Source organism: Cnephaeus nilssonii (assembly GCF_951640355.1).
Source record: "Cnephaeus nilssonii genome assembly, chromosome: 8".
Lineage (NCBI taxonomy): Eukaryota > Metazoa > Chordata > Mammalia > Chiroptera > Vespertilionidae > Cnephaeus > Cnephaeus nilssonii.
The window spans coordinates 67,877,101-67,898,603 of NC_137079.1; the positions used below are offsets into that span (position 1 = coordinate 67,877,101).

Here is a 21,503-nt window from a genome sequence, read left to right on the forward strand (position 1 = left end):
GATGGGGCATCACCTTCCCCTGATCTCCAGGTCGCCTCCTGCTCCTGAGGGCTTCCAGACTGTGAGAGGGGGCAGTCTGGGCTGAGACACCCCCTCCTCCAGTGCATGAATTTTCATGCACTGGGCCTCTAGTTATTTTATAAAATTCCAAATGTGATACTTGATTTTTATAAGATATGTATTTTATATATTCTAAATCATTTGTGTAAAATATTAAATAACAACTTTGATATATTATGTTTGCATCACATTTTATTTCTGCACAGTTATTTCATCTGTGCATAGTCAATCACAAGATTGAGTGTAAAAAATTGAAGAGATAGCATTGTTTCTCTATGTGAAAGAAAAAGAAGTATGCTATTACATATGCATGAGACAAAGTTAAGCCAAGTAGCAAGTCATTTCAAAGCTTAGTTGACGAAGTGTATAATATTTCAAAGTTTACATTTTTCTTCTTTCAATGGTGATGTTTATCTGGCAAAATCTAGGCTTCAAATTTTCTATATATTAATTAATTTAATGAAAACTACTACAAATGACATGAATAAATTCCAGGACTGTTTGAATCACTGTTATTACTATTACTTTTAGGATAGTATTGCTTATTTCCCCAGAGGTTTTGCTAATTACTCAACTTACCTCTATGACACTCAAAATAGGAAGCATTCACATAACAACCTAACTTGTGCTAAATTATTCTTTGTACATGTAGTCTGAGATTCTAAAAGATAGTTACTATGCTTTATGTAGTCTTGTCAATTATGCCAGTTGGACTGAGTATGTGTTTTGCTTCTGCTTTATGCAAAACATACATTCCTATAATATGTATGCGTGTATTCATGTGGCAAATCTTAACCCTGTTAGGTCTTACACTGAAATTGGCTTTGCATTTATATAGTGTTGGTAAAATCAAGGTTCCTTAATTAATGTAAGAGAACAAAATGCAAGAAATATAAACCATCACCCTAGTTTGGTCAACTGGATAACCCAACAGAAGTTATTTAAGATGACTGAGCTACCCGGCTTATAGAGCGCTATTCAGAAACTAATTATGATTTTGTCTTTAAAAAACATTATTTTTCTTATCTGAATATAATCTCTGCTTTCATAGTTACTATAATTGAAGATAGTTAAGACACTTACCCAATATTCCTAATTTATATATTTTGAAAATAAACCAAATATCTAAAGCCTTTTAACTAATAGTTTCCCAGAGAATTCTCTAACATACCAGTAACTCTATTACCTTCTCTTAAGATTATGCTTTTTCTGGTAGAGATCTTTCCAAGCTGAACTAAGAATTTGACATCAGTTGTTTGAGTGTATATGTTAGGGTTTGTATTCATAGTGCAATTCAGTACCCATTTGCATCAGTCTTTCTCAAAGAGGAAGAAGCCCCATTACTGAACACTTGGATGTGCCTTTAGGTAGGTTTATAAAAATGGAAATCTTGCAGATTCCAAAAAACCCTATAATCTAGCTTCATCATAACTGTTGAGGCATTCATATGAAGAGATGTTTTTTAAAGACTGATTGAAAATATACAAACATTCAGAAGGTTATTGTTTTAGGATGCCTTTCATTTTGAAAAGGAGTTATTTTTGCTCTGAAAATTATGGCTCACTGGAAATAGGAAGTCACTCAATAGAACTGATTTGGAACACAAGATACTACATAATTTTCAATATATCCAGGAAGGCTGCATAATTTTACATTACAATGGGTTGAGGATTGGGGATTTGTGTTTTGTTTTTGCTTTGATAATTGCCTGTAAGAAAAGATGATGAATTATGAGGTGGTTACAGGCTTTAATTTTTTGATTGAATGAAGGGATTGTATTTATAGATGGTCATTCAACTCCTGTGGGGGAAGGTTATTAATATAAGAAATTATGTGCTGAGGTAAACCACCTCACACAGACAGTGAAATTCATCATTCAAGACTTGTTTAGGAACATGCAAAATACACAGTAAATTTAGTGTCTCCTTTTCAAAGAGATTAATACTACAGCTCAGGAATTTTCAGAAAGGTGTGAGAAGAATTTCAAGGATTAGTAACAATGAGAAGTCAGTTAATTTTCCCTTTATTTACCTGAAAACCAAATCCATTTCAGGATATTTCCTTTATTCTCTTTTCATATATATATTTTTAAATAAGTTTTTATTGATTTCAGAGTGAGAGAGAGAGAGAGAGAGAGAGAGAGAGAGAGAGAGAGAAAGAGAAAGAGATCTATGAAAGAAAAACATCTATGAGAGAGAAACATCAGTAGGCTGCCTCCTGCATGCCCCCCCCACTGGGGACCAAGCCCACAACCTGGGCATGTGTCCTGACTGGGAATTGAACTAGCAACTTCTTGGTAAATAGGTCTTCTCTGAACCACTGAGCAACACCAGCTGTGTTCCTTTGCATATCTTGTTTAAAAACACAGGGGAAAATGATCTATTCCTATCATTTTTGAGTAAAAGGTAAAAGTGCGCATATTAAAATGTGTGAGTTTATAAAGTAAAGACCCTTATAAGGCAAGGATGTATAAGTAAATGCAAACAGTGTTAAGATATCAAGACTATGTCCTTCAGAACAATAGCATGCCGAAGCTTTTTCCTGGAACAGTGTGGTAGGGTGACAGGCAGCATGCTATTTAGGTTATTCTTGGGGGGCTAACATATTATCATATATATGAATATCCTACCTAATAATAGACAAATATGCAAATTGACCGTACCTTCGCTATGCCCACTATTGGCCAGGAGGCGTGGGGGGGGCGAGACTCGGGGTGGCCGGGGTGGCCAATTGGGCCAGCGGGACGACGCTGAGATCACTTCACCAGCGGCGGCGCGAGCTCAGCGTCTGCGCCATGGCTGTGCTGCAGCACAGAAGGGGCCTCTGGGGCAGCGAGCCCATGTCCCGCCATGGACCATCAAAAGCAGGGGAGCTGAGTGCCTGTCTGCTGGTACACCAGGCCTTTCAGAAGCCTCTGGCACGGCGGAGGCTTCTGAAAGGCCTGGTGCACCAGCGGATAGGCACCCAGCTCCCCCGCGATCGAAAGCGAAATCGTGTAGGGGACCCTACATGTGCATGATTTAATCATGCACTGGGCATCTAGTGTTTAATAAGTGAAAGAATGTTAATACATTGCCTTAATGCAGCGATTTTCAATGCCAGGACCCAAAAAAATTTTAAAACTTGTAATATTTGACTATTTAGTTAGGAACACTGATCTTTTCCCCCCTTAGATTGTGAAATTAAAAAAAAAAGACAATAGTCAATACAACAATAGCTGGCCAGTGTGAATGAATTCAAATCATACGTATTTCTTTGTGTCAGAATGGCAAAAAATATAATAGATTTTTTTAGTGTGCCACATAAGTTTAGGAGTTTATGTGTGCCATGGGATGAAAAAGGGTTGAAAATCGCTGCCTCATTCTGTTATTTTGGGAAATGAAAATCATGCTAGTTTTACAACTTAAAAATAATAAGAATATGTTCTATATAATTTAAAAATTTAATATTAATTAACAGAACCTGAATTTATAGAACCCCTTATACATTTCAAATTCTTCCACATCTAATTATCTCATGAAAGTCTCTTAGCCACCTTCGCCGACAAGCAGCAGAGGGGTTATTATCCCCACAGGGACATAACTACTTGCTTGTGGTTTTACAGAGAACACAGTGTTTTTTCCTCTGGAGCACTCTGAAGACTATGCCTGCATGCAACCTGTCTGAACAAAACGATCCCAAATATTCAATACTTCCAATTAGCTGTGGCAAATCTATGGAGTTCTCTGAATGCCAATGAATTGTGTGGTTCCAAAGCAGAATTTGAAATGGAAAACACTGAATGCAGTTATTCAAAACCAGTTTTAAGACTTTTCTATCGCTAGAAACTGTGCATAGCACTGGGACCTCAAAGTGGAAAACAGACACACAAACACACATTATTATACAGAGAAATGAAGGTTTAAAAAATGTGATGTTTCACTCTCAAATTCATGCTTCTTCTCTATATATCTCCCTCACCCTTCCATTCTATCTAAAAATTCAATTTAAACAATCTTTTAAAAATGTTGTATTTGCAATGGATGTACAAGGAAAAGAGTAAGGAGAGTGTAAGCTGATGACTTGAGCATTGAATAAGTTGGTTTTAAGATGCATGAAGGAATCTTAAAAGGGATATATAGCAAACATTTAAAAATTCAGAATGAAGCATAGAACAGGTGGTTCTAAAGCCATACATTTGGGTGTCATCACTTACAGTTATATAGCATATGATTAAAGGTATGAAATTACCAGAAGTTTCCCAGAGAAATAAAAAAATAGTAAGAAAGTAAGTTAACCAAGAATATAGACTTGAGAAACATCAATATAAAGTATGTTTCCAATGGGAAAGGAAGATGCAAGGATACTGAAACATGGATAATTATTGAGGGGTGGATAGATTAGCATTATGGAAGAAAAGGGCGAGAAAGAAGCATAATGGCTTTCCAAGAGTAATTTTTGTCATGTTAAGAAAGCTAAGGCATAACTGAGAGGTAAGGAAGTTGAAAATACTCTTTCCAAAGTGCATGAGAGAAATATGTGGGAAACAGAGGATTAAAAATATCAGTGGGAGTTTGATTAATTATAAACATTTGTTTTACTCTGATCAAAAACAATCTTCATAAATCTTTTAAAAGAGAATGGACAAAGTTATGTAATTATTTAGATTTAAATGCACTTGGCATGGTGGAAGTATTCAGTGATCTTCTGATAATATAAAAATTGCAGGGCATCTATTTTACACCTGGGCACATTATCTACTTCTCTGCTCAAATTTTTTTTTTTTCAAAAGGGGAAATTGTTGAAAATTATTAGTGCAGCGATTATAAAAATTGTTAAAATGGTAAGTTAAGACATTCTTTTTTTCTTACCTTTTTCTGCAAAAAAAAAAAAGAGTAAATAAAATGGTAAAGATAGTTTAAGAAGATAGTCTTAATAAAATGTGATGTATATACAATTGTAAATGTTGATGTTAAAGATGCGTTAGGCTGTAGGAAACAGAAAATCTCTTACATCAGCTAGATTAATGTAGAGATCTTCTGGAATCCAAGGAGAGAAAATGAAGATCACCTGAGTTCTTACCTAAAGTGGAACAGAGAATGATAAATGAGGCAGCGTCTCTCTGTGTCTTTATGTCCCTCATTCTCTGTCCCTGTCGGTCTTTCTTTTCACTTGGTACCTATGCATTGCTGGAAACATCTGTTTACTGTCTCTATACCGTTTTGTCACACTTATACATGGTTACTGCTGGGTCCTTGTATATTCCAACACTTTGATTTCAACCAAGTCTTTCTTTTCTCCCTCATTTAAATTTACACAAAAGCATTGGGAAGGAAGAACTAACTCATCTTTGCTTGAACATAGCCATATACAGCTGTTTATCACAAAACATTGGTCGTCTTAGATTCCGCTTGCCTGGGTGGCTGAGGCACACCACATGCCTACTGTGCCAGGTGTGGAGGTAAGGGAATGAGAGCGGTGACTGTGTCCTGTATGCTAGATGTCTCTTTAGGAGATTTGAGTATAGCAGAGGGAGATGTCTTGAATAGTTTGTGATTTGCATAACATCAAAGTGAAAACCTGACACTTTAAATTTGGAGAGCTGTTCATATAAAGAAAGGGAATTATTACTGTGGAGGCATTTTAGTAAGGAAATATTTATTTATTTGTTTTCACCTTTTAACAGAATTAAAAAAAAATCTTCTGGTGGATTCCATCTTACATACTTTCTGTTTGTACTGGATTCTCACACCAAATACTTGTCACTTCTTTTTCGTAAAATTGTTTCACATTGAATCGCAATGAATGACCGTCATAAAAACAAGTAGCATGACAACACATTTATTTGGCCAGGGCCCCTCTTGAGGTAAGGTCTGAATTTTTATCAAGACTGTAGTGATTAATGTTTCTGATTATGATAATCAAGTAACTCATTAGAGACTATGTTTCAAAAGGACATAAACATTTAAACATGTTTATAGGATATTGTAAAGCATTTGACTCAGACTGTTGAAAATGGGGAAGGATAAAAGGACAATTTTGGCCCTTAATATTATGTACTATTGAAATATATGTAATACAATTGTGCCCAGATTTTTCATGCAACACATATCCAAATAGCTGGTTTCATGGCAGTTCATTGTAAAGTGTATTCTTGTTTATTTATGAAGAATAAGTTGAACAAAATTTGCCTTGTCTAACTTTACATTAACATAAAAACCATCAAATGAGTGGATAAAGGTTTCAACAAGGAAGTGTATGTTTTATTAGTCAATGTTTAATATATAAAGTAGACAATTGAAGTAAGGGAAAGCTGCTTGTGACTTTATTTTTCAAAAAAATCTTTATTTACAAGTAGTTTCAGTTTAATGAGCAGCAGAAAATAAGGTTTTAGTTATCTTTCATGTGTACTTTCCACAGCTTGTTTAAAAGTTTGTAAATATTTACGTAGTGTGCCTAGCTGTATGTGTGTGTATGGATTTTTCTTATTTGGCAAACTTCCCTTATTGCGGTTAGCTATTTATTTTAATAAGAATGTGGACAAATTTCTATACTTCTCCATACTTTAGAGAGATCACTAGGGAGTAAAATTAGAAAGGATGTTTTGTATTTTGAGAAGATATGTACCATGTCAATTAGCCAAAGCATAAAGTACAAGTTGGAAAAGTTCAGTTAAGCCTTACAATCAACCAGGAAACAAAAGGGACTAAGCTATATGGATACATTACATGTACAGTTGTTAAACTGAGACCTACACTTTGGGCCATATTGAAACACATATTTAGCATAGTATTTGGTTTGAAATTCATCAGACCTTCCTTTTCAGTAAATGTTTCAGAATATCTGATTGGCCTTTTCAACCTTCCAGATTCTGAGAATGGGATATTTCCAGTTGAACTAAGAAAGGTGCTTCTTTTTATGAATTAATTTAGCTATTGAATTAAACAGATGGATTCTTAAGGTGTGGTTATAAGTCCCTTCCAGGGAGAACTCCTCCTGCCCCACAATTAAATTGAATTGCCATCTGGATCAAATGAACTGGAGGCTCTAAATCCAGTTTGTTGATGGGTCTTTGTTATTAGCCTCTTGCATGGCGATGATCTGGGCAATTTCTGAGCTAGGTTCAAAGGTCCTTTTAAACACTGCAAGCCTGTAATTTAATATATGGGATTAAGAACATGGCTGAATTTCTCTTTGTTTAAATTACATTAAAAGGAAATAAGAAAATTTCTATCTATATCATCAAAATAAAATAAAATTCATTGTTCTAAATATTGGAGCTGGGGGGGGGGGTTGGTCTCTGTGAGATAATCTCCTCATTGATAATAGAACTTAAAGAAAGAATCTGTAATGTACCTTTCAACTCTAATATTCAGCGAGTCTATCAGAGTCTATCAAAGGTTAAAGTCACCAAAGGGAAGGAGATTGCTACAAATTCTTACTTGCAAGGAAAATTTTCAAGCCTAGATTTCAAACTTTTAAAATATTTTTCAGCACCACAGAGGGAGATGAAAAAGAGACCTAATGTAATTTAAAAAGAGGGAAACAATACATTCACACCTATGTTCATTGCAATATTATTTACAATAGACAATATTTAGAAGCAGCCCAAGTTTACATCAGTAGATTAGTGGATAAAAAAGTTATACATTTACACAATGGAATATTATTCAGCCATAAAAAATCTTAATCTTTGAAACAGCATGGATAGATCTAGAGAGTATTATGCTAAGTGAAATAACTCAGCCAGGGAAAGACAAGTACCATAGGATTTCATATATATGTCGGATTTAAATGAACAAAATAAATGAACAAACAAAATAGAAACACTCACACATGCAAAGAACAGAGTGACATTTATCAGAGCAGGTCTGTATGAAAAAGGGAAGGGATTAAGCAGATAAAAAAACTCTCATATACAGACAACAGTATGGTGATTACCAGAGGGAAAGGGGTGGGGGAGGTAGAAAAGGGTAAAGGCAGGATAAATGGTGATGGAAGGTGACTTGACTTGGGATAATGAACATATAATAAAATATGTGGCTATATGTTATAGAACTGTACAACTGAAACCTATATACTTTTATTAATCAACATCACCCCAATAAATTCACTAAAAATAAAATAAAATAAGAAGAACAAAGGCTGAAGCAAAAGCAAAGAGGGATTCAGAGCTACTGAGCTCAGTGTCAGGAGTATGAATCACATTTATGCTGATTTCTTATTTATTTTTATGTTGAATCTTGAAAGAAGCCAGCTACCTTATGTGGTTGTTTCCTTCTGCTTCTAAACTCTCTCTCTCACACACACACGCACACACACAAACACACATCACACAAACCTAAGCCCCTATCTAAGCTCCTACCCCTTAGAAGGTGGGGAGAAGTTAAATTTTGCTCTTTAAAGTGCTCTGTAACTGAATTATTACAGAATATTTCAGATTATAGGATGAATTTAAAAATCTTCCTGTAATGATGTACAAAAATAAACACAAATTAGTGTTGATGGTTTTATTTTCTGTTTATCTTGGGGTCTGGGTAATCAAAATAGTAAGAAAAAGATACCATAAGAACAGTCTAGCAGAAATTTTTCTTTATTGAAAAACTTCTACTCATTCTTGTCATATCCTTATTTTATAAGGTTGAATTAACAATATTTTGTAAAAGCTTAAAATTGTGATAGAACCTATACTAATAAAAGGGTAATATGCTAATTAGACTGGATGTCTTCCAGACATCCTTCCAGACAAAGCCCCGGTGTCAAGGGCTGAGGCAGAAGTGGTTGGGGCGATTAGGCCAGCAGGAGAGAGCAGTTAGGGGTGATCAGGCTGGCAGGGAGAGAAGTTAGGGGCATCAGGCATGCAGGCAGAGGTGTTAGGGGTGATCAGGCAGGCAGGCAGGTAAGCAGTTAAGAGCCAGTGGTCCCACATTGTGAGAGGGATGTCCCAGATTGGAGAGAGTGCAGTCCGGGCTGAGGGACTCCCCAGCCCCCCTCTGTGCATGCATTTCATGCCCTGGGCCTCTAGTCCTACCTAATAATAGAGTAATATGCAAATTGACCGCACCTTTGCTATGCCTAAGCCACGCCCACCAGCCAAGCCACGCCCACCAGCCAATATGTAAATAAACCCAACCAAGATGGCTACAGCCACCGAGAGCAGGAGGGAGGCTTGGGTTTCCGCGGTAACAAAAGAAGCCAAGCTTTCCGTGCCTCCTGATGCTGGCCTAAGCCTCCACTCAAGCTACAAAGTTTCAATTATAGAAGGTGAATTAACTCCAACAGAAATCGCTGCTGGCCAAGGAGCAAGCAGCAGGCTTGGCTTTGCTTCAGGCTACAAAGTTTCAGTTGTAGAAGGTAAATAAATTCCAGATACCAGGGCCTCCTCTTGGGTCACCAGGGGGCATGGCTGGCCTGAAAACCACCACAGGCCCCTCGCTCAGGCTGTCCCACACCTCAAGGGAACCCCCAGCCTTCAGGGCAAACCAGTCAGCCCCCACCCATGGACCAGGCCTCTATCCTATCTAATAAAAGAATAATATGCAGATTGACCATCACTGCAACACACAATATAGCTGCCCCCATGTGGTCAAAGATCCTGCCCCCATGTGGACACAAGATGGCCACCACAAGATGGCCTGCAAGGGAGGGCAGTTGGAGGCGATCAACCCTGCAGGGGAGGGCAGTTGGAGGCGATCAACCCTGCAGGGGAGGGCAGTTGGAGGTGATCAACCCTGCAGGGGAGGGCAGTTAGGGGTGACCAGGCTGGCAGAGGAGGGAAGTATGGGACAAAAAGGCTGGCAGCAGAGTGGTTAGGGGGTGATTAGGCTGGCAGGCAGAAGCGGTTAGGGGCAGTCAGGAAGGCAGGCAGGCAAGCAGTTGGGAGCCAGCAGTCCTGGATTGTGAGAGGGATGTCCGACTGCCCGTTTAGGCCCAATCCGGTATTGGGCCTAAACGGGCAGTTGGACATCCCTCGAGGGGTCCCACATTGGAGAGGGTGCAGGCTGGGCTGAGGGACATGCCCCCCCCTCCATGCACAAATTTCGTTCACCGGGCTTCTAGTACTAATATAAGATCACAAAGAGCCATGTTTTGATATTATTGAATTTTAAGTTAAGCAATAATTATAATGTGTCTATTTCTCTTTTCCTAAATTTATTTTCTTTAAATCATTTATTATCTTTATTTGCAAGTGGATTCCTATTACCAGTCTTTTGGTTTTAAAAAATACATATTTAAAAAATACATAGAGAGGAAGGGAGAGGGAGAGAGATAGAAACACCAATGATGAGAGAGAATAATTGATCGGCTGCCTCCTGCATGTCCCCCACTGGGGATGGAGCCCACAACCCAGATATGTGCTCTGACCAGGAATCAAACCTTGACCTCCTGATTCATATGTCCACTCTTAACCACTGAGCCATGCCCACTGGGCTATTATCAATATTGTTAATATGAAGAGTAATGTTTTATAAAATGTTTCCTATATATTATTCTATTAATTTTAAATATTGCCTTCCTTCACTTTATAAAACTACCATGAACTTAAATATTAATCCTTATTTAGTTGGGGTAAATAAATCTATTTTGATATCATCTATATATATAAAAGCCTAAACGACCATTACGACTGAACAACCAGAACAACCAGAATGACCAGTAGACCAGTCGCTATGACAAACACTGACCACCAGGGGTCAGATGCTTGGCAGCATAGCGGCGAGCGAAGGAGGAGGTTGGGAGTCAGGGAACTGCGTGGTGGTACGGCGTCAGCATCCGTTTCTTTTGCACCCAGTCCAGTGACTGTTGCCTCCTTTCCCGACCCAGCTGGGGACTTCAGGCCCCGGGCTGGGATGGGGAACCAGGGATGGGTGTCGGCAGACATGGCCCCTTTCCCAGGGGGTCCAAGGGCCAGCTCCCTCCTCAGGGCCAGTAGCCAACTTCCCATGCCCCATCCCTACCCCTGGCTGGCCAACCTCCCGCAGTGCCTCCGCATGGCCAGCAGGCCCTGATTGGCCCAGCCCCAATCGGCCTTGCCCTGATGGCCCTGATCACAGGCCAGGCCTAGGGACCCCACCCATTAACGAATTCATGCACCAGGCCTCTAGTTGTATAATAAAAATTGTTGTTACCTCACAAAGAACTATCATTCTGTATTCTTCTAAAAAAAAACAAACAAAAGCCGAAACTGGTTTGGCTCAGTGGATAGAGCGTCAGCCTGCGGACTGAAAGGTCCCAGGTTCGATTCCAGTCAAGGGCATGTACCTTGGGTGTGGGCATATCCCCAGTGGGGTGTGTGCAGGAGGCAGCTGATCGATGTTTCTCTCTCATCGATGTTTCTTGCTCTCTATCCCCTCCCTTCCTCTCTGTAAAAAATCAATAAAATATATTTAAAAACAAAACAAAACAAAAAACAAAAACAAAAAACATTTACTGTATGGAGAGTCTATCACTACATACCTGCACTCCCTCATATCTTCGGCTCATATAACTTTTCTTTGTACTTTGATACCAGTAAATTGGGCATATGATAAACTAATATGTTGTTCTCTAATAAGTTAGTTTTAGCACTATGTATTTGGCACTCTTTCATAACTCCCAAAAATTTCTAACCAACTCAAAAAGTACACTGAATTATCTATTCTTAAGCATGAATTACCTAGAATGAAAATGAAACTCATCATTTTCCTTTCCTGAAGTCTTTCAGTTCAATCTGGAAACATAACAAAAGACTCATCTTTAAATCCAAGTGAACACATCTAAAACAGGACCTCTTTCATTATGTTTGGAATTTAAAATATTTTTAGACAATTTATTTTTGTGTATTGAGAAATATTTAGTTTTTGTTTCTCTTCAAAATATGAAAAGAATTAAGTGAAATATATTAAAGGTCTCAGGGATTTTATAACAACAAATAATATAATGAACTACAAAATAATTGTCTTACATAAAAACATAGAATGCATAATTCTGATTAACCATGGCACTGAAAATTTCTGATGTCATATTTCTTGAAATATGTTTGGACAGAAGTTAGTATCTCTCTTTAAATGTCTAAGGACTTGCAAAGGCCTGTATTTCCTGCATCCATTTATTTAAAATGCAGAATTAAGTTGCAATGAACAATGCCTACTGGCATTAATAGAGCTTTGCCCAAGCAATATAGCATATAATCCTTTTGTAATTTAAAACCTTTCAATGTATTATTGCTCTGTGAAATGGCTTTACAGTAAGGTAATAATACAAGGAAGGGAACAATGGAGAAATTGTAAAGTATAGAACATTAGTGTTGGAAGTATACTTTCTGAGGGATTTTATTTCTATGCATGCCTATAGCAACTGGGTCAAAAGAGGTGCATAAAACTAGTATACCATCCATGAACCATTTAAGGAAAATGTAATGTGCACAGAGCAGCTAGGATTTGTGGTCCTCATAAAGACAGTTTTGCATTGCTCTTCCTTGGTGAGTAATGACCTAAAATTTTATCCAGTTTACCTATATTAAGTTAGAGAACTTAGTAGTAATTTCTTATGAAGGAATTTATGTCTGGGTGTGAGGAAATATGTGGCCTTACACATGTAGTTATTCATTTAGTAAGATTCTGTTCATCTTTATGCACCCGCCACCCCAGAGCCTCTACCTTGACAACTCTTTGGCACACTCCTCAATGTTCAATTCACAGAGGGCTGCTCTCTGGTTGCACATTTAGAGGGAACCTATTGAGTAACATGATATAGGGTGCTACTATTAAATCCTTAATTGAATTATTCCAAATCCTACACGAATTCAAACTTACTTTTTCCCTTCTCCCCACCCTAATTAAATATTTTATTGAGAAAAGGAGGCAAAATTCAGCCTAATATAAGCATTTTCAAAAATGGAATAATTATTTTTGGAATACTAGTATATCTCTATTTCTATTTTTGACTTGTGAATAGTCCCTTAACAAAAGCTTTGAAAGTCATTGCATAGGAGGAAAAGCAACTGAGCAAGCATTCTCAGGAAATGGACACCATACAGAATTGCTAAAACTTTGTAGTAACCAAAGATATTTATGGCAATAAATTGCTTTCAAATACCACTTAAGCAATAATACACGGAAAGAAAGCAATTTCTTGGTTATGGTACTTGGCATCTATACATTTCATTAAATTGTTACAATTGTTTGAAAAATGTCAGCCAGCCTATAATGGAGACCATTAAATTCTAGAGTAACGTATGCAAGAGGAATTCCTAACCAAAGAAAAAGAAGTAAATGTTTCATCTGGTACTTCAGCTTGAACGACTTACTGAATTTCTTCAGACATTAATTTCACATTTTTAGATATTTTTCCAATTCTTTTTTTACTTAGATGTGTTAATATTTTTTCCTGATTATAAAGTAGTCCTAATATCTTAACTGTTTTAGAACACATCTGAAACGTATGTCATGAGACAGTGAATTGAGGTAAATGTTATACTAGTGCTTTAAAAGTGACCTACTTGCAACAACAAAGGGCACAGTAAGAAATACAACTTAGTAGCTGTTAATATCACTTGATCATGCAGAACTATAATTGAGGAACGCCAATTGGTCTATTAAATGGCCGGTGCCAAAAGAGTATATAGCTTTTATCTTTTCATCAATCCCACATGGCACAGCCAACTTCTCACTTTCATTGAGCAGTAGTGACTACCTTTATCTGGCTAGTCTCTCTGCAAACCTGGGATTAAAAGGGGAAGGCTTATTGCTACAGAGGAGAAAGTGCTATGGTGGAAGGGAGGAAAGGAGGTATATTAAGGACATGAAAAAGGGGGAAGAAAAGGTCTCTGGACTGAAAGGATATCTGGAATGGAGATTGTGAGAAGGATGGAGGAGAATTTGCACCATGTGAGAAGGGATAGCAGTCAGTTCAGGGAATTTGGAAGCATATCTGGGTAAACTTATATACAAAGGTGTCTGCTGCCCTGGAAAAATCATGAGGGTGGACTTGGCAAAGTCTACAAGTAAGGAAAGGTTGCAGGTCCCAGAGGTTGAACAGGAGGAGATTTTTTTTCATATATGCAATAGGTAGATGCAAATGGATCCACTTAGGTAACATATCACTGTAAGGAAGTTTCTTCCTGACATGAGTTTCTAAAGGTCCAGTCGGAGAAACAAAGCATGATGGCTAAACCCACTGCTTTCTTTGATGCTGCTACTACGAACACTGAATCTATGGTACTACTGGATTTTATTTTTGTGATAGCACTTGTGATGAAAATGAAGGTCTTGGGAATGCTAATTTTGCCATGATTTTATCTGTTGGAGACGAAATGAAACAAAAAAGAAAACAGGTACAAAGAATTTTTCACACAGACAATTAGAAACCAAAACAATCTAGGTGAATATATCATTGTAAAAGTCTTGCATTTATTCATGTATTCTTCCATTTCACTTGGAATATTTAGAAAATACTCAGTAATGCTCCAGGCACTATATTTTATGCTGGAGATAAATTATCAACAGGAGGATCCCTTTTCCTCATGAGGTGAAAGAAAGTAGAACTATATGGACAGGAAGTAGAGGATAACCTTTTAGCTGTAGTACTATAAAAGAAAAGCAATCATGTCCCTCACCTGGCTTTAGAAAACCATAATCAACATGAAGAGGAAGATTTACCTAGAACCAAGTCAGAAAGAACTTAACACCTATGTAGAACATTTATTTCCAAAGATGCACAATTATGGTTTACAAAGCCCTTTCATAACTATTATCAATAATCTCCTTGTTGTGGATGAAGCAGATTTTTAAAAATATGTTTTTATTGATATTAGAGAGAGAGGAAGGAAGAGTGATAAATAGAAACATCGATGAGAGAGAAATATCAATCGGCTGCCTTCTGCATGCCCGTTTTGGGAATTGAGCCTGCAATCAGGGTTTGTGTCCTGACCAGGAATCAAACTGGTTGACCTCTTGGTTCATGGGTATAGGCTCAACCACTGACCCACACCAGCCAGACGATGAAGCAGATTTTTAACAAAATCATGCTAAATCTTCTTCTATGTACTTACTTATTTTCAGGTATTTGAAAAATTCGGAGACAGTTAAGAGAAATAAGAAAAATACTTTTCTCTGGTACCCTAAATTAACATATGCTAATATTTATGTCTTCAATTTTTAAAGAAAAAGTATTCTTGTTTTTAGAGAAGCGAGGCAAAACAACTAAAAAACAAAGACTTCCTGTGTACTATAGATACAGTTGATAGTTCTTTAAAATCCTTTTGCAGCTCCCCTCCTTTTTTTCTCATTCTACTTTAATAATCTCTATCTTGAAATTTATATGCATTTTAGTACTCTATATTTCTGGGATTTGACTAGCTATTTATATGGAATTGGTTTTAAAATATATATTGCATCTTCATTTTGAGTCAAAATATATATTACCCATGCTGAATACCTACATGTTCAACAAAATCTAATGGGAATTTTCACTTTGTTTTGCAAATATATTTAATGATGACAGAAAAATAAACCAATGGAGAAGGATATTTATATAATAAAAGCCTAAGTGACCATTACGCCAGAATGACCAGAACAACCGGTTACTATGATGCGCACTGACCACCAGGGGGCAGACACTCAATGCAGGAGCTGCCCCCTGGTGATCAGTGTGCTCCCACAGGGGGAGCGCAGCTCAGTCAGAAACCAGGCTCACAGCTGGCGAGTGCATTGGTGGTGGCGGGAACCTCATCTGCTTCCACAGCAGCGCTAAGGAGCAGCGAGCAGGTGGGCAGTAAGGAGTGAGGGGTCCTGGACTGCGAGAGAGTGCAGGCCAGGCTGAGGACCTCCCCCCCCCCTCCCGCCAGTGCAGAATATTGTGTACTGGGCCTCTAGTAGAAGATATTAAAGAGATGGCTATAGATACAGACTCAATGCTTCCCGATTTGAGACAGACTAAGTTTTAGGACACTAAATTATTAGAACAAATTTTTAGAAATGATAAGAACCTACTAAATGAATCCCTTAAAATATGAGCTCTATCAGTTTCTAGAAGCACTAAAATAATATATGCTTTGAGATAAACATGTGTAGGAATGTTCTAAGAGTTCTGCCTTTGTCTGCTTATAAGTGAGATATTGTCCATGTGTCTAATTGAGAATGTATTTTAAAGTCAGGGACCATTGGAGAACATACTTTCTGAGAAAATACTCAGGCCTCATCTGCTTCAGGCTTCTCAGTTTTAACAATAACAACGCAAACAGTAAAACTATTCCATAAAGAGAACATGAGAGGTAAGAAAATACCCATTAGTTTATGTTGCCCAGGAAAAGAAATGACATAAGTGATCCAGAAGGAAGAAGTTATCAGGGTATAAAGCAAGATGAGGACTGAGAATTGACCTTTGAGATGCTAATGTGGACATCATTGGTGATCAGGATAGAGCAGTATCAGGGGCATAGAGATGGTGAGAATTTGATACATGTGGGCTCTCCAAAGTGATGTATGGAGAGACCTTACAGACAGCAAGTACAGACAGCTCTTTAAAGTAGCTTCTTCCTGTAAATGTGAATTTCTTATCAATCTCCAGGGCTTTTGTATCAAAAGTTTTACAACTCTTTATAAAAGGACTTCTTAGCTTCTTAAAATGGGTAGGAAAAATTTTGCAGATGGAGTAGTTAACAACTAGAATTGTTATTTACTAGAAAATATAGAACAAAAAATGTAAGACTTCTGCCTCTATAATGATTGCACACAATTTATAACAGTGCTATTAATTCTTAGTAAACAACATTGATTTGTAAGAAGGTAGAAGGAGGAATAGAATAACAGGGCATATTGCTGCTATAGACTGGGTGGAAAATGTAAAGAACAAACACCTTTTTAGCAAAGAAAACAGCGGGGTCATTTATTTTTGTGATTATTTTCATAATACTTTTGTTGCTTTTGCTACTGTTGATATTTTTCTCTTGATATCATGGCTGTGAAATGCTTTCTTAGAATTCTGTGTCAAAAATGAAAGAGCTAATATTCCTGGTAATGAGGCAGGTTTGAGCAGGTATTTCTATAGGTAGTTAAGGACAATCTCTCAGGAACTGCAATGGATGTTATGGGGGAGAAAAGACATATCCATGCATTTAAATAACAACTATTAATTGTAGGTAATGGAAAACTTCAAAATGATTTTAAAGAAAGAACAAATGTATTTACAGTGAATTCCTTTTTTAAAAAAATCCCCACCAAGAATATGCTTTACTGATTATGTTAGAGAAGGAAGGAGAGAGAGATGAAAACATGTATGTATGAGAGAAACATCCATCAGTTGCCTCCTGTAGGAGCCCCCAATCTAGGTATGTGTCCTGATTGGGAGTCAATTGGATGGCAAACTTTTGGTGCACAGAACAACGTGCCAACCAACTGAGCCACACAGGGCAGGGCTACAGTGATTTCTATTTAACATGACTGCTGTTATTGAGTTCTGGACCTCTCAAGTTTGATTTACATATGTTTTCTGCAATATTAAATCTGATTAAGTAAATCTAGCTTAACTATAATTTATTATATAATTATTCATATCGAACTTGGCAAACAAATAATTTTTAGTTGGTGAAATATTGTTGAGATGGAGGGACTTGCCCGAGTTCCACAGTAGCATTTCAAATGCACTCATTTTGCTTATATTGTAATCCTCTAAGTAGGTTAGGAGAGAGGGAATGATACTAAAACTCATCCTTGGTACCTCCACTGTTTATAAAGCACCTTTATTTGGAAGTCATTAGTTGGTAGTCATTCCTTATATTACGTCTAATTCTGTGATTTTTTTTGTCATTGGGTCTACTGTCATATTTAATGCATCAATAACTTCTGTCCCCGTTCTCAAATTTATCATCACATACTTTACGGTTAAAGCAATGTCAAACTCACAGGCCAAATCATGAGAATTCATATCTACTAGTCTTTGCATATGCTGTTCCTTCTGGCATGGATTCATGCTGAGCATGATTCCCTTCCCGGTCCATCTTTCAAGACTCTGCTCGTGTCACGCCCAGGAGTCCAGCCATTCCTTCTTCTCTGCCCCTTAGCTACCGGTGCATACCTTTTACAGTTTTACATATTGTAGTGTTGTTTGTTTCTATATATGGTTTCACTGTTAGAGTGAGGGTATTACAAATAGTAAATGCCATATCTGGGTGAACCAATAAAATTTTGAAACATCGAATGTACTCGGCAAAAATGACTAATAAAAAATGAATAAACAGAGTGTAATATGTAAATAAATGAGCCAATTAATGGACCCATAAGGGGGATATGGCAGAAGAGTAATTGCCTAAGTCTTGTCACTTAGGGTGCATTTCCCTGGCAAATTCTTTCACAAAGGGCATTGATACATCTGAACCTTTGTCTTTTCCACCTATTAAAGAAGGATCATGTTTTCTAACTCTCTGCAGAGGGTTCTTGTAGATAATATATAAAATCTTGTATTTGCAGGTATAAATTATTGAAATATAGTGGGGGTTTTTTTCAGATTCAGAGGCATTATGATATGTCCATGAAAAAATAGCACCTAGTCCATAATGGGTTAAATAAGGAAAAGGAAGAAGTGAGGCCAAAATTTACTATTAATATCCTGAGGGCCAGTCGAAGAGATGTTAACCTTAACCCAGGGATCTCAACTCTGACTGCACATTAGAATTGCCTGGATATTTAAAAACTATTTTTGCCTTAGCTATAAATTTCTCCAGTGTGAGTTGGGGTTTAGTCATGAACATTTTTTGGAACTCCCCAGGTAATTCTAATACAGCCAGGGTGCGAGCCACTGCTGGGCCACAGAAATTGAGAAAATGTTTCTAGGGAGAAAAACTGCATAATACATGAGATGTTTTTAAAAGATTAATCAGCATGAATAGATATGAGGAGAGGCTAGGGACAGGAATTGAATGATTAAAATGTCTAGGAACATCACAGATGAAAATAACTGTTTTAAGATCTAAACTTCTTCTTCTTCTTTTTTTTTTTTAGAAAGCTAAGGAAGCCAGTGATGAGAAATATCAGAAAGGCTTTCATAATTAACAGTGAAGTGGTTTAGACAAGCTTAGTGTCATTCTAAGAATTAATATTGGCAGAGTAGCATTTTACAAACTACATCTAAAAGTTGCTTAGGTTGCAAGCAGAGGTTAAAATGACAATTGCCATCAGTTTAGTTACCCATAAAGAGTTCCTAGGGGAGGTAAGTTTTGAACAGGATTGATGGATATTGTTTGTGGAGAGGACAGGCATAAAATAACTTTTCATGCCAAAAGTTTCTAATATAGTTTTGGGTTTGAAAGTCATGGCTTCCTAGTCTTCCATATTGCTCCCTCTCTTAAACAAACAAAACAAACAAACAAAAGTACATGGTAATTGATATATTCAAAATGTAATGAAGAATATCCTGAAAATCGTTTTAATTTCTTTGCCCCTTTTATGGCTTTAAAATTATTTCAAAATATTTACAAAACACTTAAAAATATAATGCATTTTAAAATGTATTTAAATATATAAAATGGTAGTCTTTAAATAAGAATATACCAAACTCAATGTATTAAAGTCTACAACTTATTATAAAACATCTTTGTTAGCTATTTTATAACAAATTGTTCTTTGGGATGGGGAAAGTTAAATTTCATTAGTGGATAGAAAATGCGACATACTAGTTTGAAAAAATATTGTTTTTCCTACTTATGCCATAAAATTCTGTGTGCTTGTTGTAGTCTTATGGGAGAGGAGTGGTTATATATCAATGATGAATCCATTGTGGAAACACTACAATATATTTTATCAAAGAAATCTTAGAAATACCAATGTGATGTTTAATAAACGGTCAAACAGCAATGCTTATAAATACTCCTTGTCTTGAATCTAACAAGAGATTTAAGGAAGAAGGAAGTAGGATAATAGAAAGTACATACCTTATTTTTACATAAAAACTCATGAGGAATATTGAAAAGAACCATTTCAGTATTTTAACAGAGAAAGGCCAACTCATAACTTAATAGCTTATGTTTTACAATTCACATTTATTTCCAAATGAATTATTTTAGTTAACCTGTTTTTAAATATATCTTTGGTTCAGAAAAAAATGAAGTGATATTTTAAGACCTTAAACATTTTAGTTTTTCATTTTTATCTATTTCAAATGCATCATTTATAAAGGCCATGCACGTGGGTAGATAAGGTATGGAATGTGATCACAGAAAGCTGGGTAGCAGCCCAACTTCATTAAAATATTTTTATGCTTTATTTTCCTCATCTGTAAGTGGAAATAATATTCATGTCACAGGTTAACATGTCATATATATCTATATATGTATATATGTATATATATATATATATATATATATATATATATATATATAGAGAGAGAGAGAGAGAGAGAGAGAGAGAGAGAGGGTAAATCACTCACACATAGTAATGTGTGGGGTATTAATGACTTTAGCTATTAAATATAAGTTTTAGCTACTAAAATCATAAGCATAATAAATCAATATTGCTTTAAAAATAAAATTTTATTTATTTTATTTTTATTCATCCTTGGTTTATTTTTTATCTCTTTTATAAAAGCTCAATATCATTGCATGTACCTATGAGTGTAGAGTCAATCTGTGTTAATTCAAATTGTATTCCTTAATTAGTTTCTTAGCAAACAACCATGTCTCTCAATAGACACTCTAAATGTGGAGTAGTTTGTCACAATTATTTGGTAATCTCTTTCAGTGTAACTCACACAGCAAAAGTGACAATATTCCTGTCACTCCTCAGAAATGTCCCAGCTCTGCGGGTTTCCACATGCAGGAGAATGAAGAAAACCATTACGAGGTATGCCACATCTCCATAGAGACCATGCTAGTACTGAGGAACTTGCATTTGCATAGTGATTTTAAATACTATAAGTAAACTATTATAAATATGTTCTTTGCTGACCTTTTTATGTTCATATTTTTATACTAATACATTTTTAACAACTTTAAGTAAACAATTTTAGGGGGGTAAAAAGCGAACAATAATCTTTTTATTCTTTGGTAATGGCCCAACTATTAAATATAGTATAGTGTTCTTGTCATTGGATGCAAAATGTTGATTTTTACCTGTTTTAGAGAAAGTAATAGGAAAAGTTTTTTCTGTTATATTTTTTAATTAATTCATCTTTATTACTTGAGTTAAAAGATACATCTTTAGTTGAAAGATTGATTTACTTCATCTCCTACACTCAAAGAAGATGGAAAAGAACATGATGTTTAAAATAAACAAGCTGAATTGGAATTTTCATTAATATTTCCCTTTACTTTTTTCTCAGCTTGAACCTTTATTTCTTTGTATTTTGAATTTAAAAGAAGAGTCTTTGCTTTCTTATTTTTACAAGAGTCTAGACACTGTAAAATGTAGACTTCCTTTCTTCCTTCCCGTCTCTCTCTCTCTCTCTCTCCCCTTCCTTCCTTCTTTCCTTCCTTCCTTCCTTCCTTCCTTCCT

The 21,503-nt window shown here is 36.4% G+C and overlaps 1 protein-coding gene across 2 annotated transcripts in view; it reads left to right on the forward strand.

Moving 5' to 3' along the window:
- Positions 1–21,503, forward strand: part of PCDH9 (protocadherin 9) — a gene marked incomplete at its 3' end in the record, with an annotated part of 937,782 nt that overhangs the window by 327,840 nt on the left and 588,439 nt on the right. For both annotated transcript variants that reach the window (XM_079778996.1, XM_079778997.1), the window contains exon 3: positions 20,751–20,852. In XM_079778996.1, coding sequence (XP_079635122.1) covers positions 20,751–20,852 — 102 coding nt within the window. The remainder of the gene's footprint in view (positions 1–20,750; positions 20,853–21,503) is intronic.